At 37.2% G+C, this 19,052-nt stretch overlaps 2 protein-coding genes across 2 annotated transcripts; one reads left to right on the top strand and one right to left on the bottom strand.

The window, feature by feature from the left end:
• The first annotated feature begins 14 nt into the window (after positions 1-14).
• Positions 15-7,499, top strand: c7b (complement component 7b). Its single transcript, XM_058757224.1, has 18 exons — positions 15-225; positions 856-914; positions 1,010-1,085; positions 1,186-1,327; positions 1,401-1,542; positions 1,625-1,763; positions 2,307-2,441; positions 2,532-2,775; positions 3,477-3,590; positions 3,685-3,851; positions 3,939-4,167; positions 4,664-4,835; positions 4,916-5,003; positions 5,420-5,552; positions 6,166-6,354; positions 6,430-6,523; positions 6,618-6,799; positions 7,198-7,499. The coding sequence occupies exons 2-18, from the start codon at positions 856-858 to the stop codon at positions 7,365-7,367; spliced, it is 2,475 nt and encodes an 824-aa protein (XP_058613207.1). The 5' UTR covers positions 15-225; the 3' UTR covers positions 7,368-7,499.
• A 170-nt stretch (positions 7,500-7,669) lies between these two features.
• On the bottom strand, positions 7,670-18,965 carry c6 (complement component 6). Its single transcript, XM_058757449.1, is given in 25 exon segments — positions 7,670-8,022; positions 8,127-8,368; positions 8,483-8,570; positions 8,684-8,878; positions 8,970-9,102; positions 9,187-9,304; positions 10,468-10,564; positions 10,567-10,635; positions 10,821-11,046; positions 11,148-11,314; positions 11,402-11,524; positions 11,653-11,893; positions 11,980-12,093; positions 12,542-12,674; positions 12,833-12,980; positions 13,139-13,283; positions 14,029-14,185; positions 14,251-14,408; positions 14,609-14,632; positions 15,818-15,897; positions 15,993-16,063; positions 16,915-17,059; positions 17,278-17,408; positions 17,506-17,672; positions 18,298-18,965. Coding segments are annotated over 25 exon segments (3,504 nt in total). The 5' UTR covers positions 18,448-18,965; the 3' UTR covers positions 7,670-7,840.
• Positions 18,966-19,052: the final 87 nt, after the last annotated feature.

Raw genomic sequence — 19,052 nt, 5'->3', positions numbered from 1 at the left:
CTGGAATTTGCCAATTTAAAGACAAGATTGTGGCACAGTAATCCCACTGATGAACATAAACTGGCAAAATCAGCGTGAAGGAAAACAAGCCAGCACTGACTGTCCCTCAGCTGAGTCATGCTGGGAATTCCTGTCCGAGGCAGAATGATGTTGTAAGAGCTCCTGTAGGCTATATGAGCAGGGTCCATCACAATCTGTCTAGTCTACAGCATTCACAGCATTAAGGTAAGAAGTTGTTCACACAAAAGGTTTAGGTAAAGAATGAATTGCTGAGAATAAAAAGTAAGGTGTTCAAGGCTAGATTCCAGTGTTACTGTTAAGTAAAATATAATAAAATATAAATATTAGATGAAAACATTAAAGCCCGTTCACACACAGAACGAAACGATAAAGAGAACTAGCCTATTAATATTAGCGTCCACACCAACGCCAGATAAAGTTTTGTTGTCTGTCGCTCTAAATGTTTGGGCTATTTAAAGTCAAGTGGATTCTGATTATTGGCTGTCAATGTTTTTATCGATCATCAGCTGGGGGAAAAAATCGTTCTGAAAAGGATTCCAACCATATCGTTCCTTTGTGTCGTTATAGCTATGGTGTGCATCTACTATTCTTATACATTTAGAACGGCTTTTAGAACTATATGGAACTATTAAAGTTATCGTTGTAGTTATCATGGTTAATGGGCCTTTGGACTTAAACGAACTTTAGAAATATTACCTTAACTAACTTTTTTAAAAAACACGTTAGTAAATTAGTAATCAAGTAAATTACAAATAAAACGTTTTTTTTTTTTAAATAGTTATTAAATGCTAAAATAGTGTATAAATAATACTAAAATAACTCTGATGTTTTCAGATGGGCCCAGCTGCTAGAGCCTCTTTATTAGTTCTTCTCACGTTTCTGCCTTGTATTTGGTGAGTGCTGCATACAACCTATATTTTATTCGGTTGTTAATAAGTCATTTTGGATATTTTGCGTCTATTAACCTGGAACATTTTTGTTATGCAAGGTGTGAGAAGCCTGTAAACTGCAGGTGGGGACCATATGGGGACTGGTCAGAGTGTGACGGCTGTACCAAGACACAGGCAAGCAAATAAACACAGCTTTATTTGAAGCAGGTTTAGAGAGTATAATTGCTACTGGCCAGAACCAAATGACTGACCTTCTAATGGGGTTTTCTCTCAGGTTCGTATCCGTCCCGTAGAGAAGTTCCCTCAGTTTGGAGGCAGCTCTTGTACAGGCGAGGCTATCCAGAGACAGGCCTGTTCACCAAAGAAAAGCTGCCCCCTACAGGCAGGATGTGGAAACAGGTTTCGCTGCACATCTGGTAAGTCACTTCTGGCTGTGATATTAAATTTGTGTCGACAGTTTACAGTTTTCAGTGGTTTGTTTATTTATAGGCCAGTGCATCAATCCGTCTCTGGTGTGCAATGGGGATCATGACTGTGAAGATAGTTTAGATGAGCAGCGCTGTAGTGGCAGTGACACTATAGTGTGTAATGAGCAAAAACCACCGCCCAACTCTGACCTCACAGGAAGAGGGTAAAATATGGCTTTTACACTCAGTATAAACTATTGTTAAATTAATGGTATAATACAATATGTAATATTTGGCATCCCTTAGGTTTGATGTGTTGACGGGTGAGCTGAGAGCCGGTGTCATTAACACTCGTAACTTTGGTGGTCAATGCAAGAAAGTCTTCAGCGGAGATCACAGAGATTTCTACAGACTTCCACATAGTCTACTCAGATATAGCTTTCAGGTGAAAATTTAATTTTAGGCTCAGCTATTTATTATAATGATAGCTAGGCTATTACAGTCAAACCAAAATTTATTCAGACACCTTCAACATTTCTCACATTATCACAGTTTATATGCTATAGAAAAGTGGTAATAAAATATGACAAGAACTGTGTAAGAACAAATTCATCTTGATAATGTCAGATAACGTTGATAGAAAGGTTTAGAATGGATTACAATCAACCAAAAATTATTCAGCTGTTGAAATTTAAGTACACAATTATATAATACCAATTTAGGTCAACCAATTACAAAGCAATGTTTTATTTTGTTCAGTCTGTGGTGTAAAAAGGTTGCATTAGCAATTAAAGAAAAAACACTAAGATAAACATGGTCAGGTCAAAGTGACTGAATAATTTTTGGTCCCAAATTTTTATCAGTTTTACTGGTAGTCCACTGTATGAAGAATTTGTCCTGCACCCAATAGTAAAAAAAAAAAAAATTCAAAAAATGATTAATTTTTGGTTTGACTGTATAATATAAAAGTTTCTGTATTTCCTTTCAGGTCAGTGTTGAAAATGACTTCACTGACGAGTACTTCAACAGTTCCTGGTCCTACATGAGGCATGAAGAGGAAAGGAAAAGCATTAGAGGAGGTCATGATCATAAAACCTTTCATAACGAATTGAAACAGGACAAGGTAACCATGGACTCAGCATATTAAATGGTAAAAAAGGCTACAAATATTTGATTGTATTATATTTAAAATGCTGTACTTTCTGTCTTAAAGACCTATCATCTGCTGATAATAAGAAATGAGGTAGAGGTGGCTCAGTTCCAGAACAATGCTCCTCAGTACCTCCCTCTATCTGAAGACTTCTGGAAGGATCTTTCGGCCCTGCCCAGCACGTATGACCCATCGGCCTATCGATTGTTTATACAGCGTTATGGCACACACTACATGGAAGAGGGCTCTCTGGGAGGCCAGTATCGGGCCCTGCTGGAGCTGGATGCAAGTTATATGATGGAGATGAGTATGTGTTAACTTCCGTTTTTCCTCTGTTAATATTTAAAGGGACAGTTCACCCAAAAATGAAAATTCTGTAATTAATTTCTCACTCTCGTGTCGTTCCAAACCCATAAGACCTTCGTTCATTTTTGATGAAATCCGAGAGCTTTCTGACCCTCCATAGACAGCAATGTAATTAAAAGTTCAAAGGCCAGAAACATAGTTAAAATAGTCCATGTAACATCAGTGATTCAACTGTAATTTTATGAAGCTAGGAGAATTTTTTTTTGTGCGCCAAAAAAACAACAAAACAAAAATAATGAGTTTATGCAACAATTTCTTCTCTTCTGTGTCAATCGATGTGCGTTCACAAGAGTACCATGACACATGCAATATGTAATATTAAAATATTTCAAAATAAGTGAATTTGATTAAATAAAATTGTAAAAAATTCAAACATTTACATTTGGTAAATTTTTTATTTTAAATGTAATATATTTTAGTACAAATTTTTTGGATGCAGTCAGTGCAACGTTTACTTTTGGCCCAAAACCCTCAATCAAACTTGATTTCTCTGGTCTAGACAATTTTGTGCATGCTTCAGTCCAAGTTTTGTGTGATGGATGCCAGAATAGTCATTTTAGTTTTCCTTCATCGACAAAATCCCTGTGTAAAATCCATTTGTGAATCAATCTTTTTGTTTAATGTAGTTTTCTTTTAATTCAGGTAAAACGGATATTGATTTCCACCAGTGTATTACACGTGTGAAGCGACGGTTCTTCTATAAAAAGAAAAAAACCAAGTGTACGAAACTGATGAAGACAATTGAGAGTTCCAGCGGTTAGTCCGAATGACTGATTCTTTGTCAATGAATGTAATTTAAATATCAGATTTGACTGTTATGACCTGACATACCCTTTGTAATGTTTCACAGAGAACAGAAATCATAAGATGCCAGTCAAAACAGATATTATCGGAGGACATCCCGCTTATATCTCTGGCCTTAGTCTTCTAGACTTGGAAAACCCTGACAGTAACAAACAGATGTATTCCAAATGGGCTGGATCAGTAAAGGAGTTCCCTAAAGTAATAAAACAGAAGGTATGACAGAATTAAGACATCAAAAACACATGCGTAGAAGTATAAAGTAAGTATAGAAGCATTCATAATATAGTGTCATATTCCTAGTTGCGGCCAATGTATGAATTGGTCAAAGAGGTGCCGTGTGCCGAGCTGAAGAAACTCCACCTCAAGAGGGCACTGGAGGTCTATCTGGAGGAGCAGAGCCCTTGTCACTGCAGACCGTGTCAGAACAATGGCATGGCTGTGCTCACTAACGGTGTGTGTGCCTGTGTGTGCAGGCCGGACACCAACGGTAATGCCTGCCAGAATGGCCATGTCCTCGGAGAACAGCCAGGTAAGAATGTTTGTTCATTTGTTACAAATAAAATCAAATGCAAATGTGTATATTTAATGGCACACTATCATCCGAACAATCAGTCAGTAATGATATGACACATCTCTGAAGATGATGAAAACTTGTAGTTCAGTAAGTAAGTCAGATTGATTCAGTTGAATCAGTTCCTGCTATGAATCTGTTCACTGAATTGAAGGATTCATTTGCAAACCGATTTTTTGGAGCTGAACTGTTCATTAAAACAACTTGTGGATAAGTTATTTGTTTGGAAATCAGACAAATGAACCTCACGGTACGTGGTTTATTATTGCACCATATTCAATACAGACAGCTCACAACTCGTTTACATTTACAACGCAGATAAGTTTTTCTTTTCTTGTGACGTTAAAGAGTCAGCAGCGAAAGCATTGATTCAACACTGAAAGCAGTTTATTTGTTAAAAGTAACAAGCCTGTTCATCTTGTCTCAAATATGTTAAACTGGTCTTGCATTTTAGGAGTGATTGAAGGAGTCTGGAGCTGTTGGTCTGCCTGGAGTAGCTGCTCTCAAGGTCAAAAGTCAAGGACTCGTTTGTGTAATAATCCTGCTCCAAGAAATGGAGGCAGGAATTGTATAGGAGAGACCATAGAGCGGAAGAGCTGTGAGGACCCTGATTTTGAACACCTCAAGTGAGGATCAAAAATTTGTACATTTTATTTTGGTTTTGGTTTTTTCAGACCTAGACTCACAACAGTTTTTCATACTTTAGATTGATGGAGCCCCATTGCTTTGATCCCTCAGTGACACCAGTGAAGACGTGTAAAACTCCACCTCCTTTGATAAATGGATTTGTTTTGGTAAGTGCCTCCCTAAGCAAAGAAACTGGATGGGGGTGGGAATACGCACACAAGTGAAAACCCCTTCAATACACAAAACTCGCAACAGACATGCTTTAATTCAATTCAAGTTTATTTGTATAGCGCTTTTCACGATACAAATCGTTGCAAAGCAGCTTTACATAAAATTGTAAGTTTCTACATTATATTAAGGAGTAGGTTATTAGTGGTGACTATGGCAGAAATGTATTGTAAAAATCAGGCAGTTTGTTACAAATTACATGTAATCAAACAGACGGTGAACACTATTAACTGCAATGATTATATGTTGCGATTAAACTTTGCGATTGCAAATTAAAGGTTGCGATTAAGCAAAATTTGGTAGTTTTATATGTTGTTCCAGGGTTAGCTTTACATCTCACCCATCATGTATTCAGGACCCCAAAGACATCTATCCAGTGGGAAGTAAGATTGAGTACACCTGCACAGACGGATATGATCACATTGGCAATCCAGTCGCTGAGTGTACAGAGAACCTGACCTGGAGGATATCACCCATGCAGTGCAAAAGTAATTCTATAAGTATATAAATGTATATATATTTATATATATTTTTTGAATTGCTGAGGTATGTTTCAAAATATATTTACGTAAATATATTTTCTACCAATATATTTTATGGCCATTTTTTTATATATATTTAAAATATGTATAAAATATATATATATATATATTTAAAATACAAATATATACTTTTAAAAGCATTTACAAAATAGATTTTGCCCTCCATATATTTCAATCCAAAGAGAATACATTCACATTTCACATTTGAAGAAAGCTTTATTTGGCTATATAACTCCTGTGAGCACACAACGTTTGAAACAAATCAAAAAGTAACATATTATGCAATGTTCCAATGTAAATAAAAATGAAGCATTATTATATTATTATATATTACATTATCTGTATATAATCAATTTTGAGCCCTAATAAGCGCATATGTATTTAGCCTACATAGGCTACTGTAAGATTGGAATATTTTCTTTCCTCTAAAATGCATTTTAAAGTATTTTGGCCAATTTATTTGCTGTTATATGGGTAATTCTAAAGTGTTCTGGGTAGTTGTTAGAGCATTGCTAAGTGATTGCTTAATCTCTTTTTCTTTTTATTGTATATTCACCAGAAACTGCATGTGATCCTCCAGCTGTTCTGAGTAATGTCATTACCACACCCTCAAAACAAGCTTATCTGATTGGGGAGAGTGTGACCCTGTCATGCCCAAGTGGGATGCAGAAAGAAGGCGAAGCAGAAATCATGTGCCGTCTTGGTCTCAGCTGGTATCCAACACTTGAGAGTGTCCGATGCAAGCCAGGTAGGTTGTAGGTTCCTAATAAGCACCAATCAGGCACATGGTTTCAATTATTGCTTATATTGTGTTTCTGAATAGCGGATGCAGTGCCCACTCAACCAAGCCTACTCTGTAAACCATGGGAAAAATCAGCAAAGGGTCAGTGTGTTTGCAAAATGCCATATGAATGCAAGTAAGTTTATCAGTTACTGTATTGAATGCAAAAGTAATAATGACCATACAATGCATCATGCATTAATGTGAAATCTCTATGTGACGTTGACCAGGGCGTCACTCCACATTTGTGCCTCTGTGCGTCCTGGACGGGTGAACAGAATGAGCATCTGCCAGCTCGGGGCCTTGCAGTGTCTGGGGCAAACCTTTACTTTGCTACAAGATAGTGCATGCAGTTGGCCAGAAACCAAATTCACATCCTGTCAGGACTGCCATGAGTGGGAGACATGTGACGGTAGGCTCATTATAAAACATGAAAACCTTTTTATGTAAGGATAAATGACATGATACTTATCTTATGTGCAGTTTTAACTATTTATTTTAAAATACATTATTTATATACTAATGCATAATGTATAGCAATAATAATATATGGTAAAACAAAAATAAATAATTGATTTTATTATATATATTTTTTATTTTAATATGTATATATTTTTGTTAAATTAATGAAACTAATAATTGTGTACATAAGTATATTTCAAATATGAAATATATATTTATTCTTACATTTTAGTCATATCTCTGTTTCCCTCTGTGCAAAAAAAGTCATAGCTTTAAAATAAGTTGCTTTGGATAAGTGTCTAATAAGTGCAAAAAATGTATATGTAAAACATGTAAATGTGTCCCCAGGTTCGAAATGTGAATGTAAAGATCCTGAAGACTGTTCAGATGACTCCGCCCACCTGTGTGTCTCTCTAACGGGCGGAGATCCTGAGATGGTTTCAGAGTGTGAGGCCGGGGCTTGGAGATGTCAAGGAAAAGACATCACCGTACTTAGCATTGGACATTGTCAGGCATAAACAACAACTTTCAATTGCTTGTTGCAACTGTATGATTTTTTTAACTGTAATGTGTAGTAGTATGTAATATATATATAAAAAAATATTGTAAATAAGTGCACATTCATTAATAAAATGGTTCTTAAATTGTGAGCAATGTGGTTGACAAACAAATCAAAGTCACAGTTACACTTTTCAGTGTAATCGACATAAAAATAACTTCCTTTTATTTGTCTCTGCACATGCTGGGATGGAAGAAAGCATTTGAATGTTGCAAAAATATACACTTAATAAGCTTTAAAAGATAAATACAAGAACACCTCTGAAAGTCTGATAACGTTTTATTGTGAAGTTCCACATCAATATCCAGACAGCTCAAAAAAATAACTGCATAGCATACTGTGAGTGACTATAAAACAACAAACGGTTATCTGTACAAATCAATAATGAGTGAGCATTTCAGCTGTGAAAATGTCTACAAAATTGGTGCACAATTAAGAACTTGCACAAGGACCTTCATGCAGAAGCTCAAACTCCATCTTGCTGCACTTCATGGCAGCCATGAAGCACAGATTCAAGCTCCGTGTGCTTTGCATTCTCACAATTTTCAGGCAGTACATTTGCTTCCCTTCTTTGGAACATTCCCTGGGGATTTTGCACTCGCATGTTTTTGATACTAAGAAGAAAAGACGATGTTGAATTATTTCAATTGAATACAAACCAAAGATGCTTTGATTCTGAAATACCACGTTACATAAGGATTCGTGATCAGATCTGTACCTGAGCAGGTCTCCCACTCGTAACAGGTGTCTGAACCGCAGGGCTCCCGCACCGAGCTCTGCTCAGATACGCTGGCCCTGAATTTGGCCCAGTCCAGACTGCCTGCGTCGGTTTTGCATGGTCCATTATTCATAAAGTATAATCTGTCTCCATGACAACGGTCAGCATGAAAAGCACAGAGGGACATCATAATGGCAGTCTCCTTGTCAGCGTCAAAGACACACAGTTCTGCTCTGTAATTTCTGCAGGATACACAAATACATGGTGCTTAATGGTCAAGTTTCCAAACAGACCACAACAAAAGGGTCCACAAAACTTGAAACTATTGACAAAATGAATCCAGGACACATTCATACCTGCATCTCTCTTTGGACATGCAGATGCATTTAGTCCCATCATGCATCTCTCCAGGTTTACAGCTGCTGTCTGGTACAAAGGGTTTATCTGCGGAAAAATATGTGTTATTAATTTAACCGTTTGCATCAAAGGAGCTAAAGATGTGAATGTGAATGTTTTGTGAAATATTATACAAAAGCTCATTTATTCTGTGAAAGCACCAATCTTGCAGTGTATGTCTTGTGGGATGTTTGGCTCCCAAACAAGGCTCTTCCCACACGTGTAATATTGACGCCCTGAGGGACTCATGCCACTCTCTAAGCAGGCCAGCATGATGTCACTTCCTACTTGAAACTCCATTTTGTCTGGGTATATCGCCATGCCATCAGGTACAGTGGGTTTGGTGCAAACATTTTCTGGAATGACAGGAAAACATATGGAGTGAAAAATGTACGGGACAAATCAAGCTTTCAGATCATAAATTATATCAGCATTTCTATGGCTTACTAATGCACAGTCCCTTTGGCTTCTCCCAAGTACCATCTTGCAAACAGTGAATGAGCTGGTATCCATCCAGTTTAAAACCAGTGAAGCAAACAAACTCCTCGTGATCTCCATAATCGTACTGACGTTTGTTGATCTGGAATTAGAGGGAAAAGCTGGACATTAGTGGAAGCAGGCAGGAATAACTGGCATGTGATCTAAAAGTCTTGTGTTTCCAAACCCTCAGGTGGCTGTTGGCAGGTGGATGGGGTTTTGGACAGCCAGAAGATCCAGGGGGCAACTGGCTCTCACGGGACCCTTCAGTCTCAGAGTCATCATCATTAATGCACACATTTTGCCTGTGAAAGACATGTGTTGCATTCATTGCACATGAAATTTAAAATGCATTCAAATTAATACCTATACAATCAAATTTTGAACCAACTGAAACTACAGTTAAGCCAAATATTAATTATTAGAATTGAACAGTAATTTATCAGTGAATTAATATTCATTTAAAGGGATAGTTCACCCAAAAATCACCCTTATGTTGTTCCAAACCTGTAAGACTTACTTTCTTTTGCGGAACACAAAAGAAGATATTTTGGTAGCCAAGCAGTTTCGGGTCTCACTGACTTTTGGTGTCCATTGTATAGTCAAAAAATATAATGGAAGTCAATGGGAACTGAAACCGGTTACTAACATTCTTCAAAATATCTTTTGTATTTCATACAAGAAAGTCATACATGTTTTAATTACATAAGGGTGAGTAAATCATGGATTTTTTTTTTTTGTTGGGACTATATATGGACTAAATATATTATTAGAAATTTAACAACTAAACAAAATGACAAAATTATTATGTCTGAGGATAAAAAAGCATTCTGTACAGGCATATGCATAGCTGGCAAATGAAAGCTCTAAAGTACAATCACATGTACTCTTGGTCTATATTTCAAGTGGTTTCAGGAAACACACATTTTTCTCCAAGATCTAAGCAATAGAGTGTGTGTGTGTGTGTGTGTGTGTGTGTGTGTGTGTGTGTGTGAGAGAGAGAGAGAGCACAAGTGAGTAGAAGAGAGAGGTGAGACTGAATGGATTGTATGCAAATGACTAGCTGCATGCACACACTGCCTATTTTAGAACAATTCAAATTATTCAACATCATAATGAAGCTAAGAACAAATTTGTATGCGTTCACACATGTAATTATGTGCAAATTGCATTTGCAATAAAGTGCCACTGACCCAGCGGTTCTCAATTCCAGTCCTCGCGAAGAGAAAGAAAAAAATGTATCTAACGAACAAAAAAAAATGCTCCAAACATTTTTCTAAATTAACTTAATAAAAAAAAAAAAAACGAAACTAAATATAATTACTTTGCCATTACATACAAAATCCCCCCCACAACTGAATGCAGGAGGGCCCGAGTGATATGCTGTCCAGGGGGCCCAGAATCCGTAGCGGCACCCCTGGCTGCGACTGACCTCACCAACAGTCTACAGACAAGACAGTGCACTTACGTCTGGAAAATAGAGATGGTGCATTCCTCCACCTGTTTCTCAGGGCCTTGGCAGGGTCTGCCACCTCGCTGCGGTGCAGGGTTGTTACAGATACGGAGCGATGCTTCTTCAAGGTGGGGTCACAAGTACTCCAAGAGCTCCAGCAACTCCAGCGCCCATCAACTTCCTCTGTGAGATGTGGACAGAAATTTATTTCAGACACCTTATCTATTTTTTTATAATGAATTATTTTTTAAGCATTTTACTTGATTAATATTATGTATATTATATATCTGTATTAATATTCTATCTTAATAATATTATATTAAATTAACATTTTAATGAGAAAGATATTTCTAGGCATGCATGTGAACCTGTAGTATAGTCCCGGGCTCGTTTCTCGCAGTTTGGCCCATAGGTCCCGGTCTGGCAAATACAAATGCACTCTGTCCCAGAAAGAGCAGGCCGAGCATTATTGGGGCAGGGGGCACATTTGCAGGAATCAAATTCGGTCTGATACTCTTCCAGTGCCTTATGAAGATGTCTTCTCTTCGTCACAGAGCAAGAGAAGCCCCGAACCAAATTCACTAAAGGCAAAAGCTAGATAAGACATTGACAAATCAATATTAATCTGATGATTTATTGTAGCTATTTTAAGTTCATTCATACCCATAAATATTTGACAGGTTTCTCTTCCTAACCTCAAAATCTATAACAGTTGGATTGTCTATTGTAGATTTGATCCAGTTCTGGTATGTGGTGCTGTCTGGCGATACACCTCTCTTCTCCCAGGCCAGGGCTGCTGTAAATTCAGCTCTACCTCCTTGCACTGACGTGATACACTTCTCTGCTGCTTTTACAATTGACCCTGGAGTGGACAAATGCATTTCAAATTGGGCTTATATCTTAAAACATAAGCCTTATATATTAAATAGTACATTTGTGCATGTATTACCTTCATATTTGGTTTGTAATGTATGTTTCCCACATGTGGAACTATATGATTCTCTGTTATAGAATATAGTAATGATGGAGGAATCCTGACTAAAGCAACTATTCATTTCTACTTCTGTCAGTCCTGGGAATCGTAAGGAGATACAACTGATTTGAAGGAACAGTTTCATTGTATTTCAGAAATGAGAGAAAACAATCTAATGAAGTCACATGAGCTCCACGTGTTGCAATCAGATGATAACATCTGCTTACCATAGGTTTTTAGTTCTTCTCGATCATATTGGAAAAGGAGGTCATACTTTCCTCCTAATGTCCCAGAGCTGAAATAATGTGTCCCAAACAGCTGGAAGATCTGTCTGTAAAGGGCATAGTTGTATTCCAGTGGTAGACTGTTTAGAAACTGAAGGAACTGGTCTGCTAAGTAGAGGCCAGAGGGTTTCAGTCTGAATGTTGATGTGGCAACAACTTGATGCACCCTGTAAAACTCAGAGTCCTGCACAAAAATTACAGAAAGAGATCTGAATAAATAGGCATAAATAAGGCATAGAGCATCATAGTTTGAAGCTTGAGATCTCTTGCCTTTTGTTGAGATGCTTTCACTGCCTCTTTGAGCAGTAAACGACGTGATTCTTTGGCCATGTTGACTTTTTGGGGTTTGATTTCTTGCTCTTTAATATCCTCAAGATTTTCTACCTGGAATGAATTCAAATCTAATCAAATGTGAAAATCCAATCATAAATCCATTTCATATGACTTGTGTGATTGGTTTTAAGGGAAAACAATAAATAGCTGATTTGTTATTTTTTAGATGCACTAATATTGAAATCCTGGTCAATACTGACTATACGTAATTTTTTTACGGATATATATTTCTCCCAATTTATATTTGTACAAACTACAAAACCCTTTTTAATTATCCTTTAGCATTACAACATGATAATTTACTATACAAAAGATGTTTTGCAATCATCTAAAAACAACATTAATAGAGGTTTTGGTACATCTTAGACATCTAAATGGGTAGAAATTAAGCAAACAAATAAACATAGCCTACCTGTATGGTGTTAAAATATTGTGTAATTTGGATATCTTTCTACTCCAGCTAACAAAGTATGACAGACAGAAATGAGATTTTTCCCACCTTGATTTCATATCTCTCAATGTTGGCAGGGATTCTGTAGTAGTTTCTCCTGTGTTTTTGTGGAGTGCATTCACCCCCCATGAATGAGTTGTCCAGAACAGCGCCTCTCATCTGCTCTGCTGCAGCATCAAATCTAATTTTAAATAGAACTTTTATCAGTTTTAAAATAAGCACCATCTCAGATTTGCAGATTTGTTTCGCTGACAGCATGACAACTCCCTGAAAGCTTACCACGCCCATGAAAATGGTCTGCAATCTAAGAAACCCAAATGATCTTTATCTGTAACTCACCCATAACCAATCAGGTCTGCTCCAGGAATGAAAGCAAATATCCGTTCACTTGCACACACGCTTTTTATTTGCCCACAGTTTCTCTCGTCAGAGTTGTCCCCACAGTCGTTCTGCTTGTTGCACTGCAGAGTAGCGTTTATACATCTTCCTAGCAAGGCAATAAAGCAAGTTAGTAATCATGCACCTGTTTTCTAAGCATTTCAAACTGCAAATACTTGCTAGATTATAAAATCAATGTAGGACAAATCTTAAACCTAAAACGCAAATATGCTGTGTTGTTGTGAAGAAGTTGCTGAAGATAATTACCACTGTCACAGGTGAACTTGTCTTTACAGTTGACAGGATCAATCCCACATTCCTTGGAGGGATGACAGGCTCTTTCCTCTGTAAGAGATGGACTACAATCGTCCCCCCCAAACTGAGCTGGCCTCAATACAGACCTGGTTCTGAACTAAATCAAACACTATTCACACACTTACTAGGGCAGTGTACTATATTTAAGCAATTTCACACTAGCAAGAATGTTGACATTGCTGAATATTAGTACCTTAGGTTACATGCTGATATTTGGAAAAACAGCACGGTTGCGAGCATGATATTGCTTTTTTGCAGCAGTTAATATTCAGAAACATACATTTTAGACATTTTCTAACATTTTAACAAGCGCATTTTGAACGAATCTGTTGAATGAATGATTCAATGACTCACTCATAAAGACTTGTCGTATATCGCCACCTACTGGCATATCAATGTAACTGAAATTTAAAGACCACGTCACACCAAGGTTGATAACAATAACCAGAACTACAAAGTATTAAAATTGCTCTAATTCTAAGAAAATAAAGTCCACACCACAGCTAAGGATAACGGCACAGAGCAATGGTATTGTTGGAATCACTTTCAGAATGATTTTTCTCCCCCGCTTTTGACAGATATGGTTTTGATCAGCTGTTTGAACTTTCATTCTGACGGCACCCATTCACTGTAATTTCTCTAGATCGGTTTCAATGAAGAAACAAACTCAGGAATGTGAAAAGATGGACAAACAGTGAAAAGTCCCACATTTATTCTGCTGCTATATCAGCATTATATCTGATATTACATCTCTTGAAACTCTGGTAGACCAATCAGCTCTAAGGACCCAAACAAACTTTGGAATAAATCTCTTAATTTTAATACCTGTGTGCTTTACTCACAGATTTTTTGGCACACGGCGAGCACTCTGACCAGGGTCCAAACTCAGTCAGCTGGCAGTGTATGTGACAAGCCTCCACATTGCACGCTCTGGTCTCATGTGTCTGACACAGCTGGAAACAATTGTTTTTGTTCCAGTGTTCATCATAGCGTACAGCCCTGCAACAAAACAAATATTAAAATAATCAACTTTGCACATCAGAAATATGTTAAATAACGGTTACCTTGTACGTGCTTGGGTACCAGAGTTACAGGTTTTGGTGCAATAGGACCATGAACTCCATGGGTAATGGTCACAGAAGCATCCCATAATGGGGGTAAATGAAGCCAGGGTGCAAAGTAGGACAAGGGGAATGGTAGCACGATCCATAGAGAAGAAACCCTGTTGGAACTTGATAGATTAAGGGAAAGTAGAAAGGAGTAGGTTATACGCAAATATATGCATTAATTTTAGTATATATATTGAGTAATCAAGACCTTACCACAGACAGTTTCTTGAGAAGAGAGCAATCTGAATAAACATTAAAATCAAAGAGACAGATGCACAATCAGCTACTTTGGAAAAGTAACTCTAATTCTGACCTGGATGAATTGTTTTAAAGCATTCTCTCACAACACTCTTAACAGAATTTGTCCATCCCCCTTTGCTTCCAGTAAACCCCTCCAGCTGGAAGTCTTCATTTTGACATTTGGCTCCTGCTTCAGACCATGGGAATGTGGACAGGGAGTACATGGATAACATGTTATTACAGGTCAAAGTTATTGCCGTTCTTCATGCCAAATTAGAGGTCTCTTTTGCACGTTATCTTGTTTTTCATAATCAATTTGGTCTTAATTTTAAACATGCATCAATTTCTTAAAGGTTCATTTTAAAGGCAAAACATCTGAATGCAAATGACTTTAAGTTGCAATAAAACAAACAATTACAGTAAAAAAAACAACAACTTTATTATCATTATAAAATGACTTATAGCTTATATGAGCTGTAACTATGCACACTTTATAGACACCTGACATGAGGAGAAAAAAATCATGCTGCAAACTCTCATTAAACTGATATGCATTCACACAAACCTGATGTCTTGAATGGATAAATGAAAAATAAATCTTTAAAATCAAATCAAATAAATACAATGTTTTATTTACAATTATTTGTATTATGTACATAGTGAATTTTATTGTGTTATATTAGTTTCAAGCTTAGAATGAAATAGCAATGGCTTTAGTGCAGAGCGCTCTTGTGCCCTTAAAATGACTAATATAATTTTTTTTTTTATATATATAATTTCCCCTTCATGGAAGACTAAATTAAAAGCATTGCACAGTGACTACATTTATATATATATATATATATATATATATATATATATATATAAAATAAAAATAAAAACAAGAAGCAAGAAGATGAAATACAGCAATCCTATAACTAAACGTGCCCTTTCACTGACAACAAATTCTATAACTATGATAAAAGAAAATCAGAGACAGATGTTATTATTTTACTTCATTCTCTTGCTTTTTTATACAATCATATGGTTTTACAGCACATGACAAAGAATGAACCTCTCGGTAACTAAAAATAGACCATTGATTTTGCTTAAAACCTCATTTGGCAGGGTTTTGAGTCGAGGGGATTCTGTCCTCCAACAAGGGATTAAGTAGTTTTGACACTTTCCAGGGACAAGTTACATTTGCGAAACAGTTCCAGAGACACGAAGGAGATGAGTGAAGCGTAAATTGATCAATGATCAGAAAAGAAGACTTGAGAGTATTGAAGGTTCAGCCAGACACAAGGCAACAAAGCCCGGAGAATCGCCTCTTCCTCTGCCTCACCAGTGGATATGGAGTCAGATTTAGCAGACTGCTGTCATCTACACACATGAAAACACAGCATTAAAAAATAAACACATTTCTTGCTATTGAGCATATTTTTTAGAAGGTGTGAAAAAACTATTATGAGACATACCTTGATTTTTTAGTGGCAAAGGCATTGTCTCCCTGAGTTTGCTTAGAAGGTTCCTCATTTCTCGCATATCACTAGAAGACATTTCACAACATAGGACGTCAACTGAGATTATAGCAAAAAGGATTTATTGTACAAGCGCTTAAAGACCCCATTAAATTGACTGACAAGCATTTTATATACAAAAGTTGAGTCTGTAAGTCTTTTTTTTTTAAAGAATCTCTTATGCTCACCTGCATTTATTTGATCAAAAATACAGTAACATTTTAATTAACTGTTTACTATTTTAATATATTTTAAAATGTAACTGTAAATGTAAAATTTAAAATGAGCAAAGCTGTCTTTTCTCCAGTTTTCAGTGTCGCCTGATCCTTTCTAATATGCTGATTATTATCAATGTTGAAAATATTTGTGCTGCTAAATATTTTGGTGGAAACCATGGAACATTTTTTTTCAGGATTTTTTATACATTTATTTGAAATAGAAATATTCTGTAACAATATAAATTATTAAATAAATTATTTCATCCTTGATGAATAAAAGTACACATTCTGAAAAGAAAAAAAAAAAACTTACTGACCTCGAACATTTAAACGGTAGTGTATACATATTTGGCAAAAAATTTAAATGTATTGTTTTTACACCTATAATCAGTAGTTTTATATTAGGCCATTGTTTTTTTTTTATTATGTATTGGGATTCGCTCAGTCCTTTCAAAGGTTGCAGTTTACAGTCCTCCTTTTTCTTTTTCTCAGGTTTTCAAATACTTTTTGCTTCAAAGTTTGTCATGTTGTGATTCATCTCAGAGCTAGTAGCTTGTTTCATATCCCTATGGAGTAAATTAATTAGAAAAGTACTTCCAGAACCAACGCTGCTGAAAAAGTGGAAGCTGTCTTTCCTAATTCATTCATCCTGTTTATCGTACCTCTCTATGTTCTCGATGTCTGTGCACACAACCCAGGATTCCTGTGGAAAGTCTACAGGTGACGATGATCGATCTTCCAGCATCGGCACATCAGAGCTTTCGTCAACCTTGTAGTCCATGTTTGGCTCAGGGCAAACATCATTTCCTGAAGCAAGTGACAAAAGATTCAAAGTTACGCTTTGTTTTGCTTACAGAAAAAAACAAGTGAATGCTTAAAGGAGCTGTTTTATGTATTTATTGTGCCATCCCTGCCACCTTCAGAATGACAGTAGTATTTCACCGTACAGTATATTAGCTTTATGTACTCATGTCTGCTTATGTAAAGAATCTGCTGTCCTCTGCTGGCTGTCATTGACACAACACCTTTCCTATGGAGCTGCAGAACACCCAACAGACACATAGATTTGAGCATCTCAGTAATGTACATCTCCAGACAGCACTGAAGCTGGATGAACAATCTGCATATTTCTGGGTGGATTTCACCATCCTCTGGCCTAAGAAAAGCACAGAGAGAAAAAGAGAAACCACATTATATGGCATCTTACAGACACAACATCAAATCTACATGGCTGTTCTAACATACAGGCTTACCCAGAGATTTCGATGAGGTTTTGATAGGCGACCTGGGCTACGGCACATCCTTTGATGCGAGTCTTGTGCATCTGTGCCCTTAAAGAAGGACAGTCAATTGTATTCTCCCCTATGGAGATGACCTGCTCACGATGGAGAGCCACAAGAGTGTTGAACTCCTGAACGGTCTAAAAATTGAGACAAATCCTGCTCAGTCTATTTTTAGAAACTCAATGTGTATAGATTAAGCTACAGCAGTGTTTTGGAACATGGAAGCTGGTTTGATTGGTAGACCAGCACCAAACCAGTTACCAGATAGTCAAGCTGTTATTTGGAACATGGTAGCTGGTTGATCATTTTGGACTGGCTAGAAATGTTCCAAAACAGCTAGCAGCTTAAACTGGATTTCCCAGCAGGGTAAACACGAGTTTAGCTGCCATTATCTAGATGCCACATAGCAACACATGGGATTGTGGGGAGGAATGTAATTTCTAAACAATGGTGCAGTATGAAAACACAAATAGCAAATGATAAACATAATAACAATAATTATTTATCTTTTAAGCAACTCAATAATAATTATTCATATTTCAATAGAGCACATCCCGTATGGGCTTTTAGCAGCCTATAATGTGTTAGTATCAATGTTGATAGGCTATACAGATCTACTGCAATTATTCGCAAATACTTGTAACGCTAAACCTGTGAATTTGCATATCATTCATAGTAATTTAAATGTGTAGACACCAAAAGAGCATATCCAAAAATAGCATCCGCAGATGAGTGACAGCGGTTGTCCTACAGCACGCTCACCGTTCTACAGTCATCCATCGCCCGCTGAGCTCTCCGCGTGCTCTCGGTGCTCTCCCGGCGCTCCGGATCCCTCACCGAAGATTTGCCGATTTGAAAAATGTTGGCTGCGGATTTGGGGCGGTTCTTTCGCCCGTTCGGTGCAGAACACATGCATACGCATCCACGAATAAAACCACCTCACTCAGAAAATGTCTTTAATCCGTCTGTCCTCGATGAGAGGGTGAGGTCGATCCTTGAAAGCGGGTTGTTTCGATGATTAGACTGATGTGACGGAGCTGAGTGAGCGTCCGCGACGCTTCCTCTGCATCTCCCGCACCAACAGGCGAGTCACCTTCACCCCTGGCGAGGGCCGAGCGCCGCTACTGATCTCCACAACTGCGGGCTTCACGATCCCTGAACAAGCGGGTTCGTCGAAGAAACACAATTGCTTAGTGTGAGGACAAAGATATATATTCACGATTTTATTTGTAAGCGGCGTCTTAAAAAATGTCTGCTTAATATATTTATTGTTAGTAAATGTTTAACAAGACCTCTTTGAAACGTTTAAAAACAGCATTAGAGAACATGAAGTAAAGTTTTTGCAAAAACCTCCTTAATATGTTAATGCATGCATGTGCGTTGTCAACATTCTGGGAACGTTAGTTAATGGCTAACCCCCCAAAAGAATGTTTCCAGAACGTTAGGATTTGGTTCCAAAACGGGGTGGGGAAACATTCTGGAACTGTTTGCTGGGTGTTCTTGCCATTGGCAAATAT

This window comes from Onychostoma macrolepis, chromosome 21 (assembly GCF_012432095.1).
Source record: "Onychostoma macrolepis isolate SWU-2019 chromosome 21, ASM1243209v1, whole genome shotgun sequence".
In the NCBI taxonomy this organism is placed as follows: Eukaryota; Metazoa; Chordata; class Actinopteri; order Cypriniformes; family Cyprinidae; genus Onychostoma; species Onychostoma macrolepis.
This window is presented reverse-complemented; position numbering and strand designations above follow the sequence as displayed.

Excerpts from the sequence above, each read along its gene's own strand:
- c7b (XM_058757224.1), top strand. The coding sequence starts at position 856 with ATGGGCCCAGCTGCTAGAGCCTCTTTATTAGTTCTTCTCACGTTTCTG. Across the intron at positions 2,776-3,476 it reads AAGTTATATGATGGAGATGA|GTAAAACGGATATTGATTTC; the intron begins GTATGTGTTAAC and ends CTTTTAATTCAG. Across the intron at positions 6,524-6,617 it reads AAAATGCCATATGAATGCAA|GGCGTCACTCCACATTTGTG; the intron begins GTAAGTTTATCA and ends GACGTTGACCAG.